At 36.6% G+C, this 26797-nt stretch overlaps 1 protein-coding gene across 2 annotated transcripts in view; it reads right to left on the bottom strand.

The window, feature by feature from the left end:
- The window catches only part of Ccdc178 (coiled-coil domain containing 178), a 384989-nt gene that overhangs the window by 273387 nt on the left and 84805 nt on the right, over positions 1–26797 (bottom strand). For both annotated transcript variants that reach the window (XM_085833416.1, XM_085833415.1), the window contains exons 14-15: positions 3095–3190; positions 2809–2945 (exon numbers count right to left, since the gene is read on the bottom strand). In XM_085833416.1, the coding sequence (XP_085689542.1) occupies positions 2809–2945; positions 3095–3190 (233 nt within the window). The remainder of the gene's footprint in view (positions 1–2808; positions 2946–3094; positions 3191–26797) is intronic.

Genomic DNA, 26797 nt, shown 5'->3' on the forward strand with positions numbered 1-26797 from the left:
TTGCTACTGCCCAAACAGGGGAAAAAGCCCCTAATGTTATGTCTCATTGCCTTCAGGCATTTGTAGCATAGGGGATGCCTAGACAGATAAAAACTGATAATGGACCTCCCAGAGATTTTTACATTTTTGTAATGCATTACTTATAAAAGTTATCCATGGCCTACCTTATAACCCCCAAGGACAAGGAATTGTAGAAAGAGCCAATGCCACATTGAAGAACACACTAATAAAACAAAAGTGGGGAATAGGGATGCAGTTTAAATCCCCTAGGGATAAATTAAATATAAGCCTCTTTATTCTTAATTTTTAAAATTTGGATAAGAATGGAAAATCAGCTGCAGAAAGGCATTGTACCCCTCAGCAGGGTGTGGCCCTGTCTGTGCTATGGAAGGATGTCCTCACAGGACAATGGAAAGGTCCAGATCGGGTGTTGGTATGGTCCCGAGGAGCTGTCTGTGTGTTTCCCCAGGATCAGGAGAACCCAGTTTGGGTTCCAGAAAGACCGACAAGGCCATGGAAAGAAAGCAAAGCAGAGGAAGGTGAAACACCTGACAACCCTCTGCCTGATCCTGATGCACCTGCAAGCGGTATCATGGCAAGAGATACTGTTATGGGGAATAGTGAAAGCATTCCCTCTGTCAGCACCACTTAGTGTGGAGGCAGATGTATACTAGTTCAGTGGGAACTGCTTTAGTTCTCGGTGATCTATCCTCTAATACTTCCAGTGCTTTGGCGGTACGGGAGGGAATTAATACAAATTTGAAAGCTGGTATCCTTATGGTTAACCAAAGAGTGGATTGGTTGCAGGAACAGATGAATATTTTGGAGCCGTTAGTATTCGCTTCCTGCATTACTCATATGTCAGGAATGTGTGTAACCTCTGTTCAGTATCAGAATTTTTCCAGAGCTGCAAATCTGTCGCATGTAATTGGTGCGATGCTGCTAGGAAATTGAAGTCATGATCTCGACACAAAGATGAAGGAATTGCGAGCATTGATTATTGCCATGAACAACACCTGTGTGGAGATTTTAACTGCAAAGCAATGGAGGATCCAGGGAACTGTAGGATTCTTAAAAAATTGGGGAGGGATGGCCTTTTGAGCGTTCCTGCTGACTGTTGTGTGTGGAGGAATGCTTTGGTGGATGGCACGTATGCGAAGGTGGCACAGGGCTGATAAACTAGCCTTAGTGCAGGCTATGGCAGCCTTGGAAGCAGGAACATCCCTCCAATGTTGGCTCAACATGTTGTATCAGTAATCAATGATGGGTAAGACCCTCATGTGCACATACCAACCTAAGACAGGATGGCGAAAGTGAGTTTGTCACTCCCATAACAGGTTAGGATGTGGCACATATGGGGGCAACCTAAGACAGATGTTGATCCCAGAGCTACTAATAAAACAAATAGGGGGAGATGCGGGAATCAGGTGCAGCTGCATGGGCCAAGATGTTTACTGCCTTGCCTGAGCATGTGCGGTGAGGCTGCATGCATGGGCTGCCTGCTGGGATAGACTATCCCTTGTGATCCAGACCTGTCAGCCTATTGTTGACCGACCTGAGCTCGTGCCTGGTGTGTGTGTGTGAATTCTGATTGGATGATGTGGGGTGGAGTTAGATGAGTCCAGTCCACGTGAGTATAGGAGTTTTTGTTGTTTAGCCCTTGCTGTAAGTAGAAGCTAGTTATAGTAAGAGAAACTGTTGTAAGGGGAATTGTTGTAAGAAAAGCTGTAAGAAGGAGAACAAGTAAAGAAGTTGTTGCATGAATCTGACTTGGTGTCCATGTCATCCTTGTCTCCACGGGTGGGAGACTGCAGAGACTGCGGCAACCAACTTCTGTCTTAGTTAGGGTTTTACTGCTGTGAACAGACACCATGACCAAGTAAATTTTTTAACTGTGCTAACTTACTGGTTCAGAAATTCAGTCCATCATCAACAAGGTGGAGCATGGCGGCATCTAGGCAGGCATGATACAGGCAGAGTGGAGAGTTCTACATCTTAATCTGAAGGCTGCTAGTGGAAGGCTGGCTTCCAGGCAGCTATGATGAGGAGCTTAATGCCCCACTCACAGTGACAGGGCTATTGCAACAGTGCTATTCCTTCTAATAGTGACACTCCTGGGGCTGAGCATTACAAGTCATTGCAACATATTTTTGAACAAACTTTAAATATTTTCATCAAGTACTATGATCAGATCCTTTCCTATCTTCCTCCCTCCTTTCCTTCAATAGTTCATAATCAGTAATATAATATTTTTCAGGCATTACATCAACCAGTGAAGGGTATGGTGGCAAGACACAAAATGTCATTGCCCATGGAGCTCCCTTGTTGGGAGAGTAGGGAAGAGGGATGTCAACCTCCTATCCACATATCGTTGCAAGTATAATAAAAGACATGAGAGAGAGGCACACATGTGCTCATCCTAACACAATGTACAGCAGTTTGTTCACATTCCTGCACTGTAATCCTACCCATAAGCAATACTTGCACAGAGAGAGCAGTAAAAAAAAAAAACATTCTAGATATATTATATCATAAATATGTCAATGTGACTAGAAGGGGAAGTTGAGTTAAGTTAAGCCAAATCATAGAAGTAAACTTTGCTGGATCAGTAATCAATGATAGATCAAAGGGAATTGTGCTGGCTGTGTCCTGGGTGTACTCAGAGGAACCTTTGGAATAGACTCAAGTAAAATTAAGCTAATATTAAGCGTGAATACTATCACATGACCTCAAGGACTCATGCTGGAGGGGTTTATTACAGATCACTTATTAGGATGCTACATAATGACAAACAAACATAGGAATTACCTTTCTTCAATGTTATCTGTGATGGCTTGAATTTCAGATTGAATCCTTTTGTTTTCTTCTGACTGTGCGTCACATACAGTTGTAAGTTCTTTGGCGTCTTTTGAAATATTAGAAAGCTCAATATCCCATGTTTTTTTCTTGATAAAAAGAATACAAGAGCTAGTTTTAAATCCTTGGAAATTGAAAATTAATTTTTTATGTTAATAAAATTTGTTTTAAATGCTCAGTTTAATAATTAAGTACAGGACATAGTGCTTTGTAGGGAGAAAGGGAACATTCCACTTACTGAGGAATAAAAATTAGAAAGTGCTTCCAGGTACTCCTTTTCATATTTTCTTTGTCTCCAGCAATATTGATCAAACAGTCTTTTCAAATCATCTACCTAGAAAAAGCACAGAAAATGACTGAATTGAGGAGATTTCCTTTATTTATACAAATAAGAATGGAATTGCATTTTACTTTATGTAGTTTCCATAGTGAACACTGACTAACAGAGTATAAAATAATAGGGCATTCTTCTGTCATTTTTAAATCTGACATAGGATCCTGATAAAACATAGCAAATCAGATATAAATCAAGCCCAGTGTTTCTAAAATTCAGATAAATAATCATGACAAAATAGAATTGCTTTAGTCACAGAATGGGAAAGCACCAGGAAACTTTGAATCATAACTCATTACATTGACAAGCAAAAGGAGAAAAATGGCATACATCCACTCTTTACAAAATAACCATTTGATAAATCTGCTACTTAGTTCTTATGGTATCACATTTCCCCATAGGTTTGACACCAGAAAATAAAACTTAAATATAAGTAATGGAGAAGACATTTCAACAATTTTGTTTAATACTGAATTCATGAAATTGCATATAGGTGCTTAAGGAATGGCTCTAGCAGATGACCCAAGTTCAGTTTCTAATGCCTACATCTGATGGCTCATAACCACCTGTATTTCCTGCTCCGGAGAATCCTACACTCTCTTCTGGCCTCCATAGATACCTGTTCACATGAGGCATACATACCCCCAAGATATGCATATAATTCAAAATATATATTAAAAATAAACTTGAACTCCAGCCAGGGAAGCAGGGAGAATAATTCCAGATCATCATGTACCCCTCTGTTCTTCCAAACCTCATGCCCCAGACTCATCCTCAACTCTGTAGCCGACCATCAGCTGTGCAGCTCCCATGTCCAAGTCTAGTAGATCACACAGATTTTCCTTTCAAACCTTCTTCTCTCATAACTTAACTTCACCCTAGACTCCCACACCAGCAAGCATCCCCTGGAAACCTGCCTGCCAAACCTGACAGAGAAAGTAGTAGGCCTGCAAAGTAGGTAGGGGCGCTTCAAATTTCCACGTTCCCTCTGTTCCTCCAAATCCAACTCCCCAGTTTAAACCCCAACTATTTAGCAGACTACCCATTGTGGCCTCTTCTTACTCTGCCCCCATTCCTAACTAAACTAAACTGAAGAACCAGTAGAACACTCTGTTTTCTTGCCTCCTGTGGAATCTCTCATCATCACCACCCCTGATCATCCTCATTTCTAAATGTCTGTTCCTAATACTTAGAAACATATTTTGTCTGGAACCCACAGTGGCTACAGCTATCAAGTTCTAAGAAGAATTCCCTACCAGAAAACCCATTGCCACCACAATCTCCTAAGAACCAGAGAGAGCAAAAGAAACCAAGGGAAAAGCACCCATTCAACAAAGACAAGAAGAGGTATCAGCACCTAGAATTCCAATAGTTGCAAGTCAAAGTGCATATACATAAGTGTAAAATCACAATGACAGCAAAGATAATGTAACTCAACCATAGCCCAGAACCCAGCAGCAGCAGCAGCACTAACACCACCACCACCACAACAATAACAATAACAAAACATCAAATTAACAGGAATCAACAAATATGTTTTGCTAACATTCCTCAATGTCAGTGACCTCATTTCAGATTTCAGAATGAATCTGAAAACAGAATCTGTCCTTCAGTTGAATGCAAGAAATGTACCATCAATGATTGATATCACTACAGAATATAAGGATAGAAAAAGATATTCCAAGGAAATGGATCTAAGGAGCAAGCTAGTGTAGACATTTTATTATCTAACAAAATGGACTTCAAACCAAAACTAATCAGAAGATTTAGGGATGGGCACTACACATTCATCAAAGTAAAGATCCACCAAGAGGACACTCCTATTCTTAACATCTATTCACCAAACACAAGGACAGCCAAGTTAGTAAAAGAGACACCACTACAGCTTAAATCATGTATTGATCCTCACACATTGATAAGTTACTTCAGTAACCCACTGTTTCCAATAGACAGTCATCAAGACAAAAACTAAAGGGAGAAGTGCAGAAGTTAACTGGTAAAATGAATCAAATGGCACTAGTAGATATTTATAGAACAGTCCACCCAAGCACAAAATAATATACTTTCTTCTCAGAGCTTCATGAAACTTTCTACAAAATTGACCATATATTTACATACAAAGCAAGTCTAACAGATACAAGAAAATTTAAACAACTCCCTCATTCTATCATACCACCATGGATTAAAGCTAGTTAGCAACAGCAAAGAGACAAGAGAAAGCTTAAATACTCATGGAAACTCTACTGAATGAAAAATAGGTCAAGGCAGAAATAAGAAAGAAATCAAAGACTTCCTATATTTGAATAAAAATGAATATGCAGCATACCCAAACTTATGTGATACAAGGAAGTTATTTATAAAAAGGAAGTTTATAATACTAAGTTCCTACATAAAAGAAAATAGAAACATGTCCTATTAGTAACTTAGCAGCGCAGCTAAAAACTATACAGCAACAACCAAAAGATATCACATCCAAAAGGAGTAGAGGACTAGAAATAATTAAACTCAAGTCTGAAATCAATTAAATGGTGCATATCTTTAATCCCAGCACTTGGGAGGCAGAGGCAGGCGGATTTCTGAGTTCGAGGCCAGCCTGGTCTACAAAGTGAGTTCCAGGACAGCCAGGGTTACACAGAGAAACCCTGTCTTGAAAAACAAACAAACAAACAAAAAAAACCAAAACAAAAACAAAAAACAAAAAAAAAGAAAGAAAAAAAGAAATCAATTAAATATGAACAAAGAAATAACAATAAAAATAAGCAAAGAATCAATGAAACAAAATCTTGGTTCCTTGAGAAAATCGGCAAAATTAACAAACATGTGTCCAAATGGCAGAGAGAATATTAAAATTAATAAATTTAGAAATGAAAAGGGGACACAACAACAGAGATTAAGGAAGTTGAGAGAAATATAAGAACATGCTTTCAAATGCTTACTCAACCAAATTGGAAAATCTAAAGGAAATATATAATTTTGTTAGTATATGTCACTTTCCAAATGAATTGACTAAAATGAAATAAATTTAATTCAAATTAGATAAAAATTAGTTAAATAGACTTATAAGTCCTAGTAAGATAAAGGCAATAATAAAAATTCTTGCAATCAAAAAGCACATGACAAGGTGGTTTTACCTCAGAATTTTATCAAATTTTCAAAGAAGAGTTACTGTCAATACTCCCCAAATTACTCCAAAAGTAGAAACAGAAGGAATGTTACCCAATTCATTTTATGAGGCCAGAGTTACTCTGATATTCAAGCCATACAAAGACCCAAGAGAAAAAGAGAATTAAAGATTAATTTCACTTAATGAGAAAATATACAATAAAATACTTGCAAACAAAATCTAAGAAAGTAGGGAATATCTTTAAACTCATTGCCAGAGGAAAAGACTTTCTGTACAGAATAGTAATAGCACAGGCACTAAGATCACAAACACAAAGAACTAAAAAAACCAACCAACGAACCAACCAACCAAACAAACAACCAACCAACCAACCAAACAAACAGACAGATATCAAGAAAAAAAATAACTCACTTAAAAAGTAAGATGCAGATATAAACAGAGAATTACTAATCATGCAAACTTGAATGGCTGACACTTAAAGAAACCTTCAATATCCTAAGTCACCAAGTAAAGAACTTTGAGATTTCATCATACATCCATAAGACCATCTTAGATCAATAAAACAAGTGATATTCCCTGCTGGCAAGGATGTGGAGTAAGGGGAAGACTCATCTTCCTGCAGCAGATAGAAAGAAATACAGAGATCCACAGTCAGATATCATAAAGAGTCAGAGACATTGGAACACTTACTCCTTAGGTGGGGGCTGTTATCCAACCTTCCTTCCTTCCCTCGGGACTCAGGTAACCCTGAAAATATGGAGCCAGAAAGAACATAAGAGCTAGAGGGAATGTTGGACACCAAGGAAAGAAGGCCCTTTAAAATAATAGGATTGATACACATATGAACTTCCATAGACTGAGGCAGCATGTGCAGGGCCCACAAGAGTCTGCATCATATGGTATCAAAGGAAATAGGACACATGACCCATCCATAACCCAGATCCAATCTCCAATTGGTAACTACTTAAAAATAAAAAATCAGAGTCTTCTAGGAGTGGAAGCTAACTACACTTAAGGTTAGGCTGCCTGTCAAACAGTAGATTGCCAACATAAATCAAACTTTGGATGTTCCTTGTAGAATGAATCCAAGTATTTATATGATATTATTGCTATTTAAGAGATAATGCATCTTCACGTTCAGAAGATTAGATTAATAGAAACAGAATCTTTTACCTAAAACAGCAGTAGAGATATGGGTAGAAGGATAAAATCAATTAGTTTTATTTATAAGAGTGACAGGTTACTTTTTTAATATACTGGGCGTGCTATGCAGGTTTTGTTAAGATACATACCATTTGAAATTAAAGTGAAAAATGGGAGTGCTCATATCAACATAATTTATTATATAAAGCCTTCATCAAGTCCTACATGAAAAAAAAAGGCATGTGACAGCAATTCTTAGCGGAATGCTCTGTTGATTTTCCTAAATTAGTGTAAAAACATAGCAAAAAAATTCTAATCTCTTTATACCCACTAAAGTTTGGCTTTTAAGCAGTGTTTTTTAGCTTATCTACTTAAACCATTTTATGGGTATGTATAGGTAATGGCATGGGTTTATATGCAACACACATGTGCAGGAGCCTACAAAGGTCAGAACCCCATGGGATCTGATTCACAGGTGCATGTAAGATGAACATGGGGACTTGGAAGTAAGCCCTGGGCTTTTGCCAGAGCAGCAATCTCTCTTAGCTGCTGAGGAATTTCTTCATCCCCTAAACTGAAGTTTAACAAAAGAAAAGTAATCTGACACTAACCATGTGGCATCTAAAATAAAATTAGTGTCAAGATAATTACCAGATATCAGAACATTCTATAATAGCACCCTTTCAAAGTAGTGTTTGTAAGTGCATTGAATAAACATGGTATGGAAATCTATATGCCTAATTGTTTTGAACTAACATTTTCGAAATGCTATCATAACTCAATGAGAAATAAATAACTTAATTAACCTAGCTATAATAAAATGGCATTTCTTTCAAAAAAGTGCAAAGTGGTTTCTCTACCATTATTCCTCAAATTCACATTGTAACAACTATAAGTTCCAGACAGATAAATAATACAAGCTCAAATGAAAACAAATCATTGGAGAGACTGATGATAAATTTAGGGAAATAGTTGATATCTGAAGGAGAATGTCACCTTGTCAAGTAAAACCAAAGATCTGAGATGTATTTGACAAGGCAGCTTAGAGTGTGTGTCAAAAGATACAATAAAAAGGAATGAGGGGAAAAAATGAGACCATGAAAAAATGTAAAATTAAGTAAAATGTCTTAGAAATCTTTACAAAGGACATCAATAAAATTAAAATGGCAGAAGAGAGAAACACATAATTCTCTCTCTCTCTCTCTCTCTCTCTATATATATATATATATATATATATATATATTATATATATATATATATATATATATTATATATATGTTATATATATAATATATATATATATAATGTATGTATGTATCTCTGTTTCTCTGTCTCTGTCTCTCTCTGAAAATCTGAAAGGCAGGTATGGAAATAATTAGTCCTTCTGTAAGAATTAGCTATCTGTAGTATTTTGCCTGTTTTTAGTTTATCTCTGTTTCTACAAATGTCTGGGTGAATATTGGCCAGTAAGAGGATGAAATCTTGAAGTTTGTATTCAAATAAGAAATATAAATAGACAGAAGGAAAGCAGGATTCACTAAAAGCCTTATTCCAGAGAAATTAGAGATATGCTATTTTAAGAATCTTAAAAAGTAAGATGAAAATAAGAAAGTAAATTAAAATGATGTGTCAACACAAAGACCAGATTAGTAAGTTGGCAGAAGTTCTATAAGAAAACTTAAATAGAAAATTTACAATTGAAACATAAAATTTCTTTTTTCCAAGTTTTTTATTAGATATTTTCTTTATTTACATTTCAAATGTTATCCCCTTTCCTAGTTTCCCTTCCTAAAATCCCCTATCCCCTCACACCTCCCTCTGAAAACCAACCCACCCACTCCCACCTTCTGGCCCTGGCATTCCTCCACACTGGGACATAGAACCTTCACATGACCAAGGGTTTCTCTTTCCATTGATGACCAACTAGGCCACCCTAGTAAAAGCAACAAAACAATCTTCTTTTAACAAGCCAAAAAGGAGATAGCCACAAAAACATAATTCCACTTCTAACAACATAAATTACAGGAAGCAACAATAATTTTTCCTTAAAATCTCTTAATAACAATGGACTCAATTCCTCAATTAAAAAGCATTCATTAATAAACTGGATACATAAACAGGACCAAACATTTTGCTGCATACAGGAAACCCACCTCAGTGACAAAGACAGACACTACTTCATAGTAAAAAACTGGAAAATAATTCTCCAAGCAAATGGCCCCAAGAAACAAACTGGAGTAGCCATTCTAACATGGAATAAAATCCACTTTCAACCTAAAGCTTTAAAAAAAGATAAGAAAGGACACTTTATACCCATCAAAGGAAAAATCTACCAAGAAGAACTCTCAGTTATGAACATTTATGCTCCTAATGCAAGGACATCAACATTCATAAAGGAAACTTTACTAAACCTCAAAGCATACATTGCACTTCAAACAATAATAGTGGGAGACTTCATTCAACACACCACTCTCATCAGTGGACAGATCATGGAAACAGAAACTAAGCAGAGATAGTGAAACTAACAGAAGTCATTAACCAAATAGATTTAACAGAAATCTACAGATAATTTTATCCTAAAACAAAAGAATATACCTTCTTCTCAGCTCCTCATGTTACCTTCTCCAAAACTGACCATATAATCTGTCACAAAACTGACCTCAGCAGATAAAAGAAGGTTGAAATAATCCCATGCAGCCTATCAGATCACCACAGACTATAGCTATTCTTCAATAACAACATAAATAATAGAAAGCCTACATACACGTGGAAGTTGAACAAAACTCTACTCAATGATAACTTGGAAAAGGAAGGAAGAAAGAAAGAAATTAAAGACGTTTTAGAGTTTAATGAAAATGAAACCACAACATACCCAAATTTAAGGAATACAATGAAAGCAGTGGTTAAGAGGAAAACTCAAATTCTGAGTGTCTCCAAAAAGAAACTGGAGAGAGCATACACTAGCAGATTGACAGACACATGGAAGCTCTAGAACAGTAAAAACAAATACATCCAATAAGAGTAGTTGGCAGGAAATAATCAAACTCAGGGAAGAAATCAAACAAGTAGCAACAAAAAGAACTATTCAAAGAATCAAACAAACCATGAACTGGTTCTTTGAGAAATCAACAAGATAGATAAACCCTTAGGCAGACTAACCCGAGGGAATAGAGGCAGAGAGATAGTATCCTAATTAACAAGATCAGAAATGAAAAGGGAGACATGACAACAGAAACAGAGGAAATCCAAAAGCATCATCAAATACTACTAAACTCAACAAAACTGGAAAACGTGGATGAAATGGAAAAATTTCTAGACAGATACCATACACCAAAGTTAAATCAGGATCAGGTTAATAATTGGAACAGTCCCATATCCCCTAAAGAAATATTAACTGTCATTAATAGTATTCCCACCAAAAAAAGCACAGGACCAGTTGGGTTTTGTGCATCATCAGAGTTCTATCAGACCTTCAAAGAAGACCCAATTCCAATTCTCTTCAAACAATTCCACAAAAAGAAACAGAAGGTACTCTACCCAATTGGATCTATGAAGCCACAATTACTCTCACATCTAAACCTCTCAAAGACCCAACAAAGAAAGAGAAGTTCAGGACAATTTCCATTATAAATATCAATGCAAAAATACTCAATCAAATTCTCGCAAACCGAATCCAAGAACACATCAAAATGATCATCTATCATGATCAAGTAGACTTCATCCCAGGGATGCAGGGATGATTCAATATATGGAAATCCATCAATGCAATCCACTACATAAACAAACTCAAAGAAAAAAAAAACCACATGATCATTTCATTAGATGCTGAAAAAGCATTTTCAACACACCTTCATGATAAAAGTCTAGGAAAGATCAGGAATTCAAGGTCCAGACCTAAACATAGGAAAAGCAATATACAGCAAACCAGTAGCCAACATCAAACACAATGTAGAGAAACTTGAGGTAATCCCACTAAAATCAGGGACCAGACAAGGTTCCTCTCTCTCTTACTATCTATTCAATATAGTACCTGACGTTCTAGCTAGAACAATTAGACAATCAAAGTAATACAAATTGGAAAGAAAAATGTCAAAATATCACTATTTTACATATGATATGATAGGATACTTATATGAACCCAGAAACTCCACCAGAGAAGTCTTACAGCTGATAAACTACTTCAGCAAAGTGGCCTCATATAAATTTGACTCAAACAAATCAGCAATCTTCCTATACTCAAAGGATAAAGAGGCTGAGAAGAAAATTAGAGAAATGCCCCCCCCACAATAGTCACAAACAATATAAAATACCTTGTTGTGACTCTAAAGAAATAAGTGATAGATCTATATGACAAGAATTTCAAGTCTCTGAAGAAAGAAATTGAAGAAGACCTCAGAAGATAGAAAGTCTCCCATGCTCATGGATTGGCAGGATTAATATAGTAAAAATGGCCATCTTGCCTAAAGCAATCTACAGATTCATTGTAATGTCCATCAAAATTCCAACTCAATTCTTCATAGAGTTATAAAAAGCAATTCTCAAATTCATTTGGAATAACAAAAATCCCAGTTTAGCGAAAACTATTTTCAACAATAAAAGAAATTCTGGGGGAATAACCATCCCTGTCATCAAGTTGTACTACAGAGCAATTGTGATAAAAACTGCATGGTATTGGTACAGTGACAGGCAGGTAGATGAATGGAATAGAATTGAAGACCTAGAAATGTACCCACAAACCTACAGTCACTTGATCTTTGATGAAGGAGTTAAAAGCATCCAGTGGAAAGAAAAGACAGCAATTTCAACAAATGGTGGTGGCTCAACTGACAGTCAGCATGTAAGAAGACTGCAAATTGATCCATTCTTTCTTCTTGTAGAAAGCTCAAGTCCAAGTGGATCAAGGACCTTTACATAAAAACAGATGCACTATATCTAATAGAAGAGAAAGTAGGGAACAGTCTCAAACACATGGGCATAGGGGAAAAGTTCCTGAAAAGAACACCAATGGCTTATGCTCTAAGACAAAAAAATGACAAGTGGGACCTCATTAAATTGAAAAACTTCTGTAATGCAAAGAACACTGTCAATAGGATAAAAAGACAACCAACAGATCTGGAAAAGATCTTTACTAATCCTACACCAGATAAAGGACTAATATCCATTGTACATAAAGACCTCAAGAAGTTAGACTGCAGAGAACCAAATAACCCTATTAAAAATGGGGTAAAGGGCTAAACAAAGAATTCTCAACTAAGAAGCACCTAAAGAAGTGTTCAACATCCTTAGTCATCAGGGAAATGCAAATCAAAAGAACCCTGAGAGTCCACCTCACACCAGTCAGAATGGCTAAGATCAAAAACTCAGACCAAGGGACTCTCCTCCCATTGATGGATTGACTTTGCCATCCTCTGCTACACAGGCAACTAGAGACAAAGTTCTGCAGGGTACTGGTTAGTTCATATTGTTGATCATCCTATATGGGACTTTTAAGATAGCATTTGATATGTAAATGAAGAAAATATCTAATAAAGGAAAACTCAGGTAACAGCAGATGCTGGCAAGGATGTGGAGAAAGAACACACCTTCATTGCTGGTGAGATTGCAAGCTGTTACAACCTCTCTGGAAATCAATCTGGTGGTTCCTCAGAAAACTGGATATAGTACTACTTTAGGACTCAGCTATACCACTCCTGGGCATATACTCAGAAGGACACAGGTTCTACTATATTCGTAGCAGCCATATTCATAATAGCCAGAAACTGTAAACAACCCATATGTCCCTCAACACCGGAGTGGATTTGAAAATATGGTATATTTACACAGTGGAATACTATTCAGCAATTAAAAATAACGACTTCATGAAATTTGTAAACAAATGGGTGGAACTTGAAAATAGTATCCTGAGTGAGGAGCTCAGGCAGAAAAAAACACACACGGTATGAACTCAGTGATAAGTTGATATTAGCCCAAAAGTTTGGAATACACAAGATTCAATTTACAGTCCAAATGAAGCCTAAGAAGAAGGAAGATGAAAATATGGATGTTTCAGTGCTTCTTAGAAGAGGGAACAAAATACTCACAGGAGGAAATATGGAGACAAAATGCAGAGTAGAGACTGAAGGAAAGGCCGTCCAGATACTGCCTCACCTGGGGATCCATCCCATATACAGTTATCAAACTCAGGCACTCTTGTGGAGGCCAATAAGTGCTTGCTGACTGGAGCCTGATAATGCTGTCTCCTGATAAGCTCTGCCAGAGCCTGACAAACAGAGGCAGACACTGGCAACCAACCATTGGACCAAGCACCGAGTCTCCGATGGAGGAGTTGGGAGAAGGGACTGAAGGTGCTGTGGGGGTTTGCAGAACCATGGAGGTAGCAACAAGTGTCAATAGGCCAGACCCTTTGGAGCTCCCGGGGACTGGACTACCAACCAAAGAACACACATGGAAGGAGCCATGGTGCTGGCCACAAGAGGATGGCCTTGTTGGACATTAGTGAGAGGAGAGGTCCTTGGGCCTGAGGGTGTTCGGTGCCCCAGTGTAGGGGAATGTCAAGGTAGGAAGACAGGAGTTGGTGGGTGGGTGGGGGAGCACTCTCATAGAGGCAGAGGGAGGGGGAATGGGATAGGAGGTTTCTGAAGAAGACCTGGAAAGGGGAGAACATTTGAAGTGTAACTAAAGAAAATATAAAAAAAAATAGCCAAAATCATAGAAACCGAAAATAATGGCTTTTCAGGGCTGAGAATGGGGTGATGGGAAATGACTGCAAGTAGTTAAAGGTCTTCCTTCCTTTGTAATTGATGAAAATAGGGAGCTAAACAGTGGCGATAGTTGCACACCTCAGAAACCCACCCAATATCCTGAAGTGTATATGGTAAGTTGGTAGATTTTATACCATAAGATTTGTTTATCAATATAAACATTAATTGAAAAAAATTAAAGGTGCACTCCTTTAATCCCAGCACTTGGGAGGCAGAGGCAGGTGGATTTCTGAGTTCGAGGCCATCCTGGTCTACAGAGTGAGTTCCAGGACAGCCAGAGCTATATAGAGAATCCCTGTCTCGAGAAAACAAAAAACAAACAAACAAAAAAATCATAGGAACACATAACACTTCAGGAACTCTGTTAAAATGAAAGGTGAAAGCGTAGGCAAATTAATATGTCTTTATACCATTGATATTTAAAAAAAAACCCAAGGGACATATTAGTACATCCCCAGACAATTAAAAAACCTGAGAAATCATTGATTGGAGACCTTTCCAAGAAGAAATTCCAAAGAATGTTTTTTTTTACATCAACATGACAGACTTTATAGTCAGACACTTTGCATAGATATTATAGAATCAACAAGTAAGTTGAGTTATTCCCATAAGCCATTTCATGAACTGCTTTTTTTTTTTCTTTATAGTCCTGAACCCCACAGTCTCTGCATCTTTGGTGGTGGCTTAATATTCCTGCTGACTGCTTCAGGAGACCAGGTTGTAAAGGCTCATTTTATGTCATCCTGAACAAAGGTGTTCTCTAGATTTGAGTGTTCTCTTTGGTTTAATATTTGATTTATTAGTAAAATACCATTTATTAATATGAAACTTGACTTTGTTTTATTTTCAATTGTTATTGTGACAAATCATTGCACACATGATAAAATAGATTTGTTTTCTTCAATATAGAAAAGTCAAAATTCAAGTAAATTTGAAAGAAATATATATTAATTTATTTTAAAATCTGCAACACTAATAAAAAGGCTAGTATTATAAGCTCCATGAGAACTCTATACATATCTGAAGAAGTGTGACGGACTCTTAAGTATGCTCACTTGAACCTTTGTTTCCAGAATTTGAGTAATTATTATCTCCCTCATATTTAATACTATTTGTTCAAACTGTTTTCCATGATTGAGTCTCCAGACATGTAAAAACTAATAATACAATTTCCAATGTGTTTTCAAGGTTCATATGTGGCTATAAAACATGATATATATATATAAAAACATCAGACACCTGCCCATCTCTAGAAATAACTCTTCCATGGGTTTTCTCATGAAAACATTTAAGGTTAAAGGTGATCTGTACCACCGTTTCTCTGCCAAATGTTTGTGGAAATATTGGTAAATGAAATTATGAAACATTCATGAACTTCCTTAAGCATTGCTTGAGTTATTCTTGCAATATACTTTGGGTTAACTATCACTGCTTCAGCCCTGCCCTAAACCATAAACCTCGTGGAATCATTTGTACTCTGAGATGACTCCTTTCTTAGTACAAGTGATAGTATGTACACAAGGTTGAAAATTCCAACCATGGAATCATCTAAAATTATCATATCTAAAATATCTTTTCTAAAATGTCATGAATTTAATCTTGGGAAATAGAAATATAAAAAGAATCATGTTCTGTATAAAATGGAAAATGTTTTTAATCTACTTTGAAGTAGGAAAATGAAAAATAATTTGGCACTTCTCATCCAGTGATTAAGTTGATAAATTTTAAATATTCCTTCAGTGCTAGAAAAAAATCATAGAGCCAGGCTTTTCTTACATTAAACAGTTTTAAAAAGATGTGATAGCTACTTTAAAAAGGAGTTTTAGTTCTCACCCATCAATCTAACTTTTGAGAATCTATACCACAGAAACAGTATCTGACAGAATATATGAGTAGTGGCTATTAACCATATTTAATCAGAGTTTATTCAAGAAGTCAATAATTGAAGTTTTCCTTCAGGCGAGTAATATATAAGATTTCAGTGAGTCTGCACTCTGCCTCTTAACTCACATCCCGTTGTGGAGTGGGGAATGATAGCAGCTCTGGTTCCAGCTGCTGATGCTGTTTGGTGTAACCAGCCAGAGATGAGACTGTATGGTTGTAGCAAGCAGAACACAGGCAACAAGCACCTTCCTGTGTTTGGGTTGGTGAGGTTTGTTTTTTGGCTTGTTGACTTTCCACTGTTTTGCCTTTGTTTCAGACAGGGTCTTCTGGTTTGGGAATTCTGATTCACCTGCTGTCAGCCCTGAGTGCTGGGATTGTAGGTGCCCATCACTATACCTACCAAGGCTAGTTCAGCACATTCTGTTGTTTTCCTCCAGGAACATAATTGTTTTGTGAGTGGTGTTTTTTTTTTTTTTTTTTTTTCTACTGCCACTTGTCAGTGTTGACACCCTCTGGCATCAGTGGCACTGCTGATGGGTCCAGAAAAAGTATTCTTTAGCTCCTTTGTCTAGAAACATTCTCAGCAACTGCTATTTCTACACTGGTCCACCTTAAAAAAACAAACACCACCACCACGAACAACAAAAACCACTACAGCAAGTATAGACAGAGCATTTGTGAACTCCTTGAAAAATTTAAATCCCTTTGGTCTAAACAGAAGGATTTCTCTTCCCCCACACTGTACCCCAATGGATGTTATTGGATGGGACTATTGTACTATTGTATACTGTGTTTGCTATTAAAAAGTATACATTAGACTTAAATGTAAGATCCTCCTTGTATTGCCACAATGCTGTTTAAAGTTAAAGAGCAAATTTACTACATGTATGCACAGGACACACATTGTGTGTGTGTGTGTGTGTGTGTGTCTGTGTGTGTGTGTGTCTGTGTCTGTGTCTGTGTGTCTGTGTGTATTTGATTATATATACACAATTTATAGTTAGCATGACATAAAAGGTGTGAATAATATAGAGTTCCCACCTGGAACTGAAATACTACTCTTTGTTAATAGCTTCTGAAATAGTAATATTCTAAATGAAGCATGTTTTAAATGCTCAAACCTCATTAGTCATCAGGAAAATGCAAATTTAAAACCATAATGGGATAACTTCTTCAAAAGGACTATAATTAAAAAATAAATAAAAACATAACAGATGGTGTTACTTGGAAAGTGCATTTCTTATAAATGATTATAGGAGGAAAAGATATGCAAATATTTAGGATGAGTTTCTGACATTAACTATTAAGGCTAAACATACACATTTTTGGCCTAGCAGCATGCAAGATGCATGAGCATGGTTTCAAGACACATTTTAAATGTCTGGGCTTGAAAAGCTGTCAGGGGCTGGAGATGGCTCAGTGGTTAAGAGCACTGACTGCTCTTCCAGAGGTCCTGAGTTCAAATCCCAGCAACCACACGGTGGCTCACAACCATCTATAATTAAATGTGGTGCCCTCTTCTGGTGTGTCTGAAGACAGTTACAGTGTACTTATATATAATAAATAAATCTTAAAAAAAAAAAGCTGTCAGGATTAAATCACCATAAACTGAAGTAAGGTGCAAACATCTCATAAGCTGTAAAAGGCTGAGTAGCTGCAAGTTCAACTACTGTGAGGTTCAGTTTGGCCAGAGAGACAGCTCAGTGGGCAAAGCTGCTTGTCGTCAACCATGATCTGAGTTTGATATCTGGGACCCATGTGACAGAAGAAGATTAATGAGTGCCCATTATACAAAAATAAAATCTAAATTAAAATATAATTACATCAATTTCTCCTTTCCTTCCCTTCCTGCAATCACTTCTATGCCCCATCCTCCCCTTGTCCCAGATGCTCTTACTCTTTAATGTTGTCTTTTGACTTCAGCACATGTAGTAGGGTACATATGTCCCAGCCCCAGTAAATAAGTAAAATGTAAATTTAAAACATTAGAACTGAGTTCAAAATCACCACTATTCACAAATATAGAGATTATAAGTAGAGATTACAAGTTGGTAGTTGGTTACATAAATCTTATTGCAGAATGTAGCTTGAGTGTCCTCAGACATTTGCAGTATGGGAGAAATCAGTGGAGTTTAGAGAAAATGAACCTCCACAAAAATAGGAAAAAGTAAACAGTCCTCTCTACTTCTGAAACTCAAGTGAGAAAGGTGCCAATATAAAGGGATAGTCAGTTTGACTAGGAGCTCTGGGTATGTTGCTAAAGAAACTGTCAAGGGAATAGAGGCTAGCCCTAGCCATATAAATGTCGTTGCCGACACAAATGAGACAGTACTTGAGTGAGCAGGTCAGAAAAGTATACTGGGATTGATTTAAGGTTAGGCATGGTCCCCAGTTGAAGGATGTGGCCACTCTGCTCAAAAGATTTATCCCAGATTTGCTCCTGTATAAAGGAAATACAGGGACAAAGAATAGAGCTGAGAATGAAGGAAAGACCATCCAGAGACTGCCCAACCTGGGGATCCATCCCATATGCAGTCACCAAACCCAGTCACTATTGCTGATGTCAAGAAGTGCTTGCTGACAGGAGCCTGATATAGCTGTCTCCTGAGAGGCTCTGCCAGAACCTTATTGGACTGAACACAGGGACCCCAATGGAGGAGTTAGGGGAAGGACTGAAGGAGCTGAAGGGGTTTGCAACCCCATATGAAGAACAACATATTAACCAACCAGATCTCTCCCAGAGCTTCCAGGGACTAAACCACCAACCAAAGAGTACATATGGAGGAACCCAAAGCTCCAGCTGCATATGTAGCGGAGGATGGCCTTATCTGGCATCAGTGGGAGGGGAGGCCCTTGGTCCTGTGAAAGCTTGATGCCCCAGCATAGGGGAATGCTAGGGTGGTGGTTGGGTAGGTGGGTGGAGGAGCAACTTCATAGAAGTGGATGTGTGTGTGGGATAGGGAGTTTGAGGAGGGGAAACCGGGAAGGGTGATAACATTTGAAACATAAATAAATAAAATAACCAATAAAAAATTAAAAAATAAAAACAAGATGAATAATATTATGACCAGACAAGACTTACTCCAACAGTTGCAGGTTCAAGTTAGGAAATCAATAGATACGATTTGCTGTATTTATATGTAGCAAGAGACCCTACATGAGCATGACCCTAGATACTATAATGAACCTTGACAAAATACAACAGCCAACTGAAAAGGTCAAAGGCACTCATAGGTTCAAACCTATAGGGATAATCTCTTGTGCATGGGAGGATCACCTGTCAATCAAAAGCAGATGGCCTGTTACCAAAAGGCAGGAAGTAGAGGGTGGGAGTGCCAGTGCAGAGACTGGAACTCTGGGAAACAACCAGAGGTGGAAGATTCCCCAACACCTTAGAGGAGTTGGATGCATGAACCTGACGAGAAGTAACTAGCCATGTATGTGACACAGAATATTTAAACAAGTTATATAAGCTATGAGCCAAAGCTTTAGGCCTAAGCATTGTATATTAATAAGCCCCCGAGTCGTTATTCCATGAACTACCTGCTTACTTTGGGAGAAAACTGAAGCTAGGCAAAACCTAGTAAGAAAGAGCAGAACAAATCCGATGACTCAGCATTTCACTGAGGGTACAGACCAACATTTCCAAATAACAAAACAACTGCAGGTGTGACAATTGCTAACAACCTAGTAATACTTTCTATCCTGAATGTCCAGGATGAACGATGCTAAAAATAATAGAATAAGTATTGTAATACACTATGGATTAGGATTTTTGATTATTTACCTAAACATAACCAGTAAATAAAATTAATAAAATAGAAATGTCAAGTTGTTCTTTCAACAACAACAAAAAATGGATTTCTTGAAAAAAAAAAAACAAAAAAACAAAAAAAACAAACCCTGCATGAAGAAACCCCCTATAAAACACACGCTTAAGTGACACAGAAGGCAACCTCAACCATAGGCTCAATTTAATGTGTGGACAGATAGGCACCATTTCATATTGAGATCTTGAGCATGTATAGCTTTTGACTTCTATGGGACAAATGAGAGACAACCGTCACTTCAGAGAATAATAAGCTGTAAACAGTAATTTCAGCAGCCCAGATTCCTCACTAAGATTTTTTTCCCTAAGAAATAGATAAGTGACAATAGAACCAAAAAAGACTCCTGTGGATTTAAACAAGATTCAGTTTGTTGTTTAGTTGTGTTGAACATGATGGTCAATACTTGTTTTAGAAGAACAATAACACTGCTAACTCCAGCAGCATCATTTATACATCCAGGAAAAAAATACATTCCAGCCTCTAAATTATGACTCAGATGCCAAACATGATCTGAGAGATGATGGGACTCATGTCTAGTGATCTCATAGGATAAGTTATATGAAATCCAATAATTCCATAATAGAAACACCACCAATGCAGTGAATTTTTAAAAAGGTCCAAGCCAATGTTTACAGAATGCTAGAAAATGTGAAACTGTGGACAAATCTTGTCAGCCCTGGAAGAATGACTATCATGATTCTTCGTGGTTCTCTAGCACTGCATTATCAAGCAACTGTTTTAATTTTTGCACAACATTATCTTATTAAAATGAATAGTTTAGTTTAGACATGTTAGACATATTGATCACAGCTTTGTTTATAATGCTTAAAATTAAAAACATGAATATCCAGCCCCTAAGATTGTCTAAAGTCACAAATATTACATCTTAAATGCAAAGTAATATTGATATACATTTTAATTTAACATAAAGAGAAGCATGTCATTGATTCTATATAATACTATATTTCAAACTATCTTAGAAGTCCTGTGTACCTGTATAAACACAATGCTAGCATGGACTACATCTTGCCAGGGAGACAGAGTAATAGATAAGTTTTTCCTGTGCATTTGACTCTATTCCAGACTTTGAAGGATGAATGCTATTTGCATCATTTAAGATGTCCCTTGAAACAATTTTAGATCACAGTTTGTATAATGAATCTCATTTCTTGAGTGTTGTCACTAAGAAAAAAATATATGCTAATAAGAAGTAAAGCACACTGTGTGAAGAAAGCCTGACTGGAATTATCTTAAATAGAGCTGCACAGAGACATACTAACAATAACAAATATACAAAAAGTTGCAAAGAATTTGATGCAACGTACAACAAGAAATTGTGCTGGAACTCTCAGAGCAAAACATCATGCCCTTTGTTTGCTTATATGCATAAATATACAGACAAACATATATACAACATATGTAACATTAGTTAAGGATAACAAAGTTTAATCAGGAAAGTATAAAATTACTAATAGGAGAAGTCTAAAAATGTAAAGGAAATGAAAACTGCAAAACATATATTATTTATTAGCAGTCAGAAAATTACAAAAATATTAAACTGAAAGCCATTTTCAAATTCATTTTAAAAGTTTAAACACTATATGAAAATACATATATAATCAGAAACAGAAAAATTTAGAGTAGAGAACTTCAATATAACACTATAGAAATACATATGAAAATTTTAGTCATTTAGATTATTTCCCAGTCTGTTAAAAATAACTTCACTCATGTGCAATAAGAAAAGATCATATAAAATATCACTCAAGTAACAAAAAAGAACCCATAAAAAGAAGTTATATTTTCACCAGAATGTTTTACCCTTTACCAAGGAAAAAATATGTAAATGTATGTTCATTTTCTAGGTAGTCAGAAAAAGAAAGCATCAAAGTCTAGTTTATAAAGCTAGCATAATCCAGATAAGAAAATCTATCAAATAAGACACAAATCAGGACAGTGAATTATAGACTCACTTATAAATATGCATGTAAAATCTTAAGTGAAGCAATTGCAAGTCAAACACAGCAGTAAATTAGAAGAATAATAAACCATAACTGGACAGAGTTCACGCAATGAATTTAAAGAAGTTTAATGTTAATACAATACAAAGTTTTAATTGGTCAAGTGAGAAACTACATAGTATCCCCTTCACATACACCCAGAAAATATTTTTGTAGTCAATATTTATTGCTAATAAGCAGCTTTGATGAACTTAGTTTGCATTTTAAAAACCTAAGTGGGATATTGAATATGTATTTGAGGTTGACATTTAGGTGGCATCAAGGACACATAATAAGAGGCAATATAGAAATGCCATTTTACATTTTATATATGTGGGCAGACATAAGAAATAGATATGAACTAATCAGTATTCCCAGAGCTCGTGTCTCTAGCTGCATATGTAGCAGAAGATGGCCTATTGGCCATCAGTGGGAAGAGAGGCCCCTTGGTCTTGCAATCTTTATATGCCCCAGGACAGGGGAACACAGGGCCAAGAAGTGGGAGTGGGTGGGTAAGGAAGCAGGGTGGGGGGAGGGTATAGGGGACTTTTGGGAAAGCATTTGAAATGTAAATGAAGAAAATATCTAATAAAAATGTGGGAAAAAAAGAAATAGATGGAAACCCTTCAAAGAAAAAATTAGCAACATATGCCTTTATCTTATAGATGACTCATTTGTACACTACATTTTGTGCGATAAAACTACATTGTTTTCATCATCCAAATATAAAATTGTCACTTGACTGTATGACATAATAGCTTTGTGTCTATAAATAATATCCTTACCTATCTAGATAGGCTTTCTAATCAGTAAATTGAAAGTTAAATTTACTTATGTTTTTATAAGTAAGTGGTTTTATCTGGAATATTTTGAGGTAAAATATGACATAAAATGGGCACAAATGTGTAGAAAATTTGCAGTCTTGGGGTTCCTATCTAATATAACAGATCATATATATAAAGATACCAATTAATAAATTACAAAGATAGCTGCTTCCTTATAAGAAAAATATTAATTTTTTTGGAAAATCTGTTTATATAGCAAATAAAATCATTTCTTTACCTGCATTCAATGCCAAAAGTAAATGATTTTAAGTGGTTTTCAGGATAGAGAGTTGGGTTCGAGTATAGAAAGGATATGAAAAGATCTTAGGGGATGAAGAAATCCACATGCATCCTTTCTTTTTTGCGGCAGATGGAGAGCATTGCAGATTATATAGTTGATCAAAGTGTAGCAAACAACTGATTTTAGATTTCTCAAAATGTGCAGGGCAGGGGACATCCCATAGTACCATGAAAGGACATTTGCTTCATGATAGTGTATGGGAGTGAAGCTGCTCCCAGGAAATGTCAAAAATAAAGTCAACTAAGCAAGACCATCATAAAAATACAAGTTGACATGCTAACATGGATGGTGAAAACGTATGACCCTTAGATAAAGAACTATAGGCTGATGATAGAGGCAGAATCAATCTTCTCTGTGGATGAGCCAAACCTAAGCAGTCAGCCCTAACAAACACTGAGCAACATTAACTTATGTATTAGCAAGCTTTACATGTGATGTGTGTGTGCGCATGTGTGCATGTGTGTGTATGTATAATGTACACCACATATATATGCATATATATATATATATATATATATATATATATATATGCTTAAGTAAGAAGTCATGATTCTGAGGGACATGGAGAGGCGGTAGCTGAAAGAGGAGGGTAGGGTAGAAAAGATGTGATTATAGAAAAAATAAAAAATGGATTATATAGGTATATGAAAGTATTGAAAATATATGATAACTTATAAAATAAGAATAAGGAACTAATAGCCTAATTTCACATTTAAAAATTTGATCATAAAATTAGAAACTTCTTAATCAGTTCAATGGTATTTGATTTATTTGATATTATTTGTAGAAAAGAAATGGAGAGCCATGTTTGCATATATTAAGGACTAAGAATGGCAGAGGCTGGAGAAAAATCTATGTCAGTGATTAAACTGGGGGCAATCTAGGCTTTAAAATCAGGAAATGAATTCTCTGTGAACCCATATGAGCAATTAGGCAGTACAAAACTCATCTCTTTCTTGAGCTGGAGATGTCAGTTGCATACCAAAGACAAGGCTAGACGACAATGCACATCCCTGCGTTTAACAGAGTACTGGATATGTGCTCCTGAAAATGTAGCTTAATTTTATCATGCTCTCATCTTCCCTGGAACATATGCTAGTCCAAACAATTTCTATAATTGAAAACTCCTAGGAACCTTTTAAATGCTTTTATGATTTCCTGTCATAAATAATATTGTGTTATTACAACAAATTAAGGAGGCATAGGATTGCCAATTTAAAGATGATGTATGAAGAAAAAATTATAGGCTTTGCAAATAATTTCTTCTTTGAAAATATCTTGTCAATGGGTGTCATTTTACAGATGACAAATTGAACCATCATCAACAAATTACATAAAAGTTTTAAGTATTGACTAATAATATATCATCTGTTGACTGCTACTCTTCCCAGGTGCTTATACTTATACCTTGAAATGAATTACATATTTTAGAAATGCCTTAGTTACAGATTCCACTGCTGGGATAAAAAAAATACCAAAAGCAACCTGGTGAAGGAAGAGTTTATTTCATCTTGAAGCTCTCACACTCCATTATTGAGGAAAGTCAGGGCAATAACTCAATCCAGGAACCTAGAGGTAGGTACTGAGGTATGCTATTTTCTCTTCATGTCTTGCTCAGCCTGCTTTTCCATAGCACACACAATCACTAGCCCAGGGCTGGTAGAGTTCACAAAAAGTCAGAGCCTCACACATCAATCAATAAAGAAAACGGTCTACAAACTTGCCAATAGGTCTTTCTGCTAGGGGTATTTTCTCAAATGAGGCTTCCTGTTTCAAAGCAATTCTAGCTCATGTCAAGAAGGCAAAACTTGCCATCACAATTGATCTGTTGTTGACCTGACATCACTAGTCAACTAGGATATTTCCTTTTCCACTTGTATGGCATGCCAATATCAATATTTCAATATAAAACATAAATAACTTTAAGAGTCCTACAGTCTTTAAATTTCAGCTTCTTTAAATGATCATAAGGTCTTTCAAAATCCAAACCTATTTAAAATACTCTAAGAATCTTTAAAATATTTACAATCTATCTAAAACTCCAAAGGCATTTTAAATGATCCAGGTCTTTCAAATGTAGGCTCCTGGAAAGAAAGAAAGAAAGAAAGAAAGAAAGAAAGAAAGAAAGAAAGAAAGAAAGAAAGAAAGAAAGAAAGAAAGAAAGAAAGAGAGAGAGAGAGAGAGAGAGAGAGAGAAAGAAAGAAAAGAAAAGAAGGAAGGAAGGAAGGAAGGAAGGAAGGAAGGAAGGAAAAAGAAAAACAAGAATAAGAAAAAGTAAAAAAACAACCAATTAAACAGTTTTTCTTCATTAAAAAAACCCAGCAAACTATCATAATCAAAGCAAAGCACAAAACAAGCATATAAGAATTTAACAGTGTAAAGATTCAGGAACCCCTGGCTGATTTTTAAAGGTCCAAAGCCTCTACTCCCCGCCCCCCCCAAGCTCAGGCTTGTTCCAGTCCATGGATGATGCTGTTGTCTTTGGTGGTTGCTGCATGGACCTGACATCTCCAATATGCTGAGGTTTCTATCCTAGCTTCACCATTGTCCCTCCTGGGTTCTTTTAGGGACTCTGACTATGCTACATGATACCAAATCCAAGCTTCTCTCCATGATCCCTTCTATTCCTGTGGTTTCTATAGCAACTGAGGCAGTTTCCCCACCAGTTGACTCTCCAGAGACAGCTATCCCTTTGTTGTCTCTGAGACCATATCCCTGGCACACCATGCCAAATCTCAACTTCTCTCCATGACCCTTTCCTCTTTCATGCTTTCAAAGCAAGTACCACTTGGGAGACTCTTTCTATATTACCAATCAGCTGTCAGCATTGTCTACCTCATTATAGCCTCCATGTGCTGACCTAGAGAATAAACTTTCCTAAATCTTAATCACAGTTGACTCTTCAGTCCCACCTATGTGGTACCTATTGTCCCAACAAAGCAAAGATTTTACTCTGGTGGTGATGGCTTCTTATTAGTCACAGCCTGGTCTTCAGCTCCAGAGGACCAGAAGCACAAATGCTTCTTTTACAGTATCACACAAATAGTCCTATTATGGTCTTTGCTTCTCTCTGAAACTTCACAAGTCAAATCTCCATCATCTGTGTCCCCCTCAAACTTACCCTAAAATCTTCCCAAACAACATACCAAGCTTTGAACTTGCAATGGCTTTTCTAGACCAAAGTTCTAAAGTCCCTCTATAATCTTCCCAAAATACATGGTCAGATCTGCCAAAGCAATACCCCAAAGACTGGCATCAATTTCTGTCTTAATTAGTGTTTCCATTGCTGCGTTAAAACATCATAACTGAAAGCAACTTGGGAAGGAAAGAATTTATTTCAACCACAGGGAGTGAATCTAAACCTCCAGTACCTATTACAGAAACCACTATGAAGATTCCTCAAGACAACTAAAGTAGAAATGCTGTATGATCCAACTATACCACTGTAAACAGTCTAAACACAAGGGAATCTAAGTCAATATACAAGAACAGACCTGTGTGTTGATGTTTATTTTGGCACAATTTACAATAGCCAAGTTTGAAGTCAGTCTAAATGCTCATCAATAGGTGAGTGCATCAAGCACCTTAGTAATACAGATCTGAAGAAAGAGAGAGACAGAGGCAGAGACAGAGAAAGAAAGATAGAGACAGAGCGAGATAGAGAATAAATGAGTTTTGAGTTTTACTTGGGCATAATTAAGAACCAAAAATCATAGCATTTGCAGGAATCTTGATGGAAT

The sequence above is a fragment of the Mus caroli genome, unplaced genomic scaffold (genome assembly GCF_978045245.1).
Source record: "Mus caroli unplaced genomic scaffold, Mus_caroli_1 scaffold_19, whole genome shotgun sequence".
NCBI lineage: Eukaryota > Metazoa > Chordata > Mammalia > Rodentia > Muridae > Mus > Mus caroli.